Source organism: Balaenoptera ricei, chromosome X (assembly GCF_028023285.1).
Source record: "Balaenoptera ricei isolate mBalRic1 chromosome X, mBalRic1.hap2, whole genome shotgun sequence".
NCBI classification, from domain to species: Eukaryota; Metazoa; Chordata; class Mammalia; order Artiodactyla; family Balaenopteridae; genus Balaenoptera; species Balaenoptera ricei.
Window position 1 is genome coordinate 63,921,414 of NC_082660.1, and position 4,728 is coordinate 63,926,141.

General features: G+C 61.9%; 1 protein-coding gene across 1 annotated transcript; it reads left to right on the forward strand.

Annotated features, from left to right (window-relative positions):
- The first annotated feature begins 345 nt into the window (after positions 1-345).
- Positions 346-3,942, forward strand: LOC132357087 (uncharacterized protein CXorf49 homolog). The gene is made up of 5 exons (XM_059910393.1): positions 346-1,590; positions 2,246-2,402; positions 2,932-3,008; positions 3,276-3,321; positions 3,902-3,942. The coding sequence occupies exons 1-5, from the start codon at positions 346-348 to the stop codon at positions 3,940-3,942; spliced, it is 1,566 nt and encodes a 521-aa protein (XP_059766376.1).
- Positions 3,943-4,728: the final 786 nt, after the last annotated feature.

Consider the following 4,728-nt stretch of genomic DNA (forward strand, 5'->3'; position numbering starts at 1 on the left):
GAGGGAGGCGCTCCCACCATCCCCTTCACCAGCCCACTGCCCGGACCGCCCACGGGCTTGGCGGCAAATCAGAGGCCCTCGACCCCATTGGTTAGGCCTCGAGCCGGCAGGCGAACAAGGCGCCCGCTGGTTGGCCGGGCCCGGACCAATGAGGAGGCCGCGGCGCGGGCGTGGGCGGTGCGCTGAAAACCGCGCGTCGTTGCGTTTGAGGCGAGCTCGTGCGACGCCTGAGGTGGCTGCCGCTGCCCTCTGAGCGCCGCCCGCCTCGACCGCCGTGACCGCGACCGCGACCGTGACTCGGGCCATCGACCGTCGCCCCGGTTCCGGCGCCGCCAGGGTAGCGACATGAGTTCCCCCGGTAAGCTGTCTGTGTGGGGAACGCTTTTCGGCCCAGAGGGCGGGGAGCGGGCCGGCGTCAGCCCGACCGGCCCCGCAGTCCCGCGGGGTCCCGACCCAGGCCCCGAGCCCGGGGAGCCGCGGAGCGGCGAGGGCGGGGGCGGTTTCCCGGACCCCGAGGGCTTCCAGTCGGAGCGGGAGATGCTGGAAGCGGGAGGGCCGGTGCTGTGGGGCCGCGAAGGCCGACCTGGCTCCCCGGCTGACGACACGAGGGACCTCCTGGAACTGGCCGAGGAGTCTGCGGCGGGCATCCTGCGGCAGCTGGCCGCCCGGGACGTGCTGGGCGTCCACAGACACCTGTCCCCGGAGAGCTGCGCCGCCTTCGAAGTGTCCGCCGTGTGGGCCGGCCTCGAGGCGGGTCCCGGGGGTCGAGGAGCGCCCGCCCAGAGCTGTGGGGAAGCGCCGCCGGCTCCGGCCGGCCCTCTCCACCTCGGTGGGCCCGAAGCGGGCCGGGCCTGGGGGAACCCTAAGAGAGGCCCTAAGCGTAGGTTGAAGGTGGCTGCGGATCGCCAGCGGCTCCCCGAGAAAGGCCTGGCCTGGCTGCTGTCCGACCCCGAGTCCTCAGATGAGTTCAGTGAGATAGAGCTGATGACGTTGAGCACTTACCCCAGAGGAGGAGGCCAGGCCGAGCCCAGCAGACCCAAGGATCCCGGGGACACTCCCAGACACTCGAATTTCCAAGTCAGAGAGAATTTCCTTCACGTGCCAGGCTCTTCCCTGTCCTTGGCTCCGCGAGGATTAACTTCGGTTGTGGAAACACAGGGCGTGGGAGAGCAGGGCATCTCTTCCCCTAGGAAAATGCAGAGCGTGCTCTGGGGGAAGGGGGGCAGCAGGCCCAGCTACCCGGGAGCTGCTGCTGCTGCTGCAGGTGGCCTGCGGCGGGTCACTCCTAGGAAGAAGGGGGCCCAGGAGAAGAAATCCCTCGGGGGAGCCTCCAAACTTGCCCTGGGGAGAACCTTCCCTTCCGGGGGAGAGCGAATCTCGGCAACTCCCCTGGAACCGGCCACCTTGCCCCCAATCTCTGGCATCCCGCTGCTTGGGAGATCCAAGAGGTATACCTTGGTCCTTTCGGGAAATGAACAGTCCAAGCACACCGGTGCTGGGAAGAAATCCGTGGCCAGGCGGGCAAGGGAGTCTGAGGCGGTGGCGGGAGAAGATAAAGACCCAAATAAAGACCCAGCCGCCAAGGGCCAAGTGAGTAGGTCATGCTCCTCCTCTCTCCCCACTCTTCGCCCCCCCCCCCCATCTCCAACCGCCCCCAGGACACACGTCTTCACCCATGCTGCCTCCGTCCATCCCTCAGGGGTCGTCATTGGGTGCCCCTCGGTCACTGGGTCATTAGGATGCCAGATCGGGCTCCTTTTACTAGGGACAAACATTAAGGTAGCACTTCGGGTGTGCTGGGCCCGGTTCTCCACCCTTGGCCTGTTTCCAGCCTCCTCTGCGAGACAGGCTGTGATGGAAGGGAGGGCTGTTAGCTGAATTGTGTCGGGGGATCCCTTAAAAATTTCCCCAAAGAGCCATAGTATTTAGACTCACCAGCTTCCTGAATCCTACTTCCTAGCTGTTCCCCAGACCTTCCTTGCAGGGGGCCTGGGCTTTCTCAGTGCCCCAGTGTTGTCCCTAGATCAGCTCTGCCTGCTGGCCTGGGGCTGACTGAGGGAGAAAGTGCTAATGAGATCAGCCTTTCAATTCCCTTCCCAATTCCCTGCCTCACCCCGGCCCCGAATCACACAACTCTCTCTCCCTCTCTCTCTCTCTCTCACACACACACATACACACACACATACACACACACACACACACACACACATTCTTAGTCCAAATCGGTGAGAAATTCTTGTTTCAGCTGCCAACTCACAAGCCAGGCACATCTTTTCCACGCATGCATGGTGGAAAAGCCTGCAGTGACGACCTCAACACCAGAGGCCCCCAAGATCCAGGAAACTCAGAGCCCTCGGCCCTGAACCAGGGAGAGGTCATGCCCAGGGGGCCTGTCCCCTCAGGTGAGTGTCGTGGGTTTGATATGAGGGGAGGGGAGTGGGGTTGAGGACAGAAACCTCTGGCTCTGTCTCTGCTGGGGGCACAGCCTTGCTCCCAGGCAGCTTCTCCCCCAGGAGACGGGGTGCTGGCAGGGCTGGCCTTGAGCCACATCATCCTCTGTGTGGGGTTTGTGCGGCCGGGGTGATCGGTGGCAGTGCCCCAAACAGCTCCTCCGGGTGTAGACTTGCAGGGGAACAGCCTTTTCTGTTAAGTCCTTTTCGCCCACATTGCTCTCCCACGTGCTGGCTGTGGCTGCAGCTCTGGGAGGGTCGAATCCAGAGCCACAGTCTTTGGGGACCACAGTGGCGAAATGGCTGCCCCTGGGGAACAGGGGAGGCAGGCCCAGAGAGAAGGTTCGGGCTGCTGGGCAGAGCAGGGGCGGCTTGTTGCCAGCGGAGGGTGGTGCTGCCTCACCTCACGTTAGACCCCGCTTGGCCCTTTCCACCTCACTGGGAGCCTGGGAAGCTGGATTGTGTGTCCTTTCCCTCTCAGGTGACCGGAAGCCACTTGACCATCCCCCACGACCAGAAAGACAGCAGCAGCCACTGGGAACACCGGGCTGTCCTCTGGTAATGCTTCCTCTGCCTCCTGGAAATGCAGGCCCAAACTCGAGGGTGGGATCTGGGTCCAAGTTCAACTGACATGTGTGGGGCCCTCCTTCCCCTGCCCCCATGACGTACCCCACGGAGGGAGCCCACCTCCTTTCCACTGAGGAGCCCTTGCCAGTCTAGCCACCCGGCTCTGGGATGGAGGGCCTGGGGGAGAGGAGAAGGTGGAGGAGAGAGGAGGCCAGAGTATACTAATCATTTCTCTTCCTCCTGTGTCTGCTGGCCTAGAGTCTCGTGCTACAGAGAGAAATAGACGACCTTAAGGAGAAACTTGGTATGAGGAACCGGGGACGGAGAGCGGTGTCTTAGTGCAGAACCCGGGTGGGCACCTGGGGTGGGAGTGGACTGCAGGTGCATTCGGCCTCGCAGGGACCAACATCCCTGTGGGGAGGAGAACCTAGCAGGCCTGGCCCTGGAGCCGGCTGTGCATGTCCAGCTGGGCGTGTGTACAAGTAGCAAAGTACTGTCTGGACTGCATGCACACTTTGCCAACCAGACCAGTCCTAGGGAACCTCCTTCTGATAGGACTTTTAGAGATGCCTCATTGATTTTTCCCTTGAAATGCTGCTTGGTGTGGCTTCTAAGGTTCTTGTTGGATTGTTTGTTTGTGTGACGAGTTCTGACTGGTTGTGGCACGGCACACAGCATGAGAGCTGCTGGCACACTTTGTTTCCCTTTAGGAACCGGTTCCACATTCAATTCGGGTGGTGGGGAGTGGTCAGGCCCAGAGCTCTTTGCATCAGGTCTGGAGGGGGTTTTAGGTTGCAGGGCTAGGCGGTTCCTCACGGGGATAGGGGGACGGGCTTCTATATCCCTCTGTCTGGAGCGCCTGCTAATGCCTGTCCCTGTTGCAGCCGCCATGCAGTACCTGGCTGACAAGTTCCAGACCCTTTGAAGTGAGTGTTACGCACACCGTACCCCTTCCCACAGTCCTGCCTGTTGAGCAGGGCTGGGGGCTGGCCCTGGCTTGAGGCTCCTCCCTGACTCCGCTGTTTCACAGGTTGAGCCCAGCGTCTTCCTGCAAGAGGAGCAGCTGGTACCTTTGGGGCCCGGGAGCTGTGGCCAAGCTCGTTCCCTCCTGTTCTGCCTCAGCTGGGGCTTCCTCTCCCCCTTGTTTTGCCCCCGCCCCACCCCAGTTTCACAGCATTTTCTAATTAAAGTGCCTCTCATATTCTGTGTTCTGCCTTCTCTCTGGAGGGGTAGGGGTAGGGGTAGGGGGCCGGGACGGGGCGCTGCTCCACGTCAGAGCCTTTTCCGGAACAGTATCTCTGGCATCCTGTGGCGGGGACTCTGGGCCAGCCTCTGCTACCATCCCTGCAGTCAAGCCAGCGGAGTGCCCCACGTCTGGGTCCTGTGTGGGCTCTGCCTGGCGACAGTGGCACGTCCTCCCTTTGCCCCGAAGGCCCTCTTCTAGTTCTCTCCAAACCCCCTTCCTCCTTTGGGGTCTGGCGGTTCCCATTCATCTCTGCCATTCCCCCTCCCCATCAGCAGGAACTCATGACCCCCTTCCAGAGCTCCAATCTGGAAGCTTTCACATCCTCCCTGCCCTAGCCAGCTGACCACCCTCCTCCAGCCTGGTCGTCTCTATACCCTTGAGTGGAAATTGGCCCGTCAGGTTCTATGGCAAGTGTGGTTAGTAGGTCTGTGTTCTTGCGTGGTCCCCGTCAAATACTCTTCCACC

What these genes read in the sequence shown, in the direction of transcription:
- LOC132357087 (XM_059910393.1), top strand. Translation starts at nt 346, where the DNA reads ATGAGTTCCCCCGGTAAGCTGTCTGTGTGGGGAACGCTTTTCGGCCCA. An exon ending in ACCCAGCCGCCAAGGGCCAA is followed by an intron (nt 1,591 to 2,245) that starts GTGAGTAGGTCA and finishes TTCTTGTTTCAG; the next exon opens with CTGCCAACTCACAAGCCAGG. An exon ending in CAGGGGGCCTGTCCCCTCAG is followed by an intron (nt 2,403 to 2,931) that starts GTGAGTGTCGTG and finishes TTTCCCTCTCAG; the next exon opens with GTGACCGGAAGCCACTTGAC.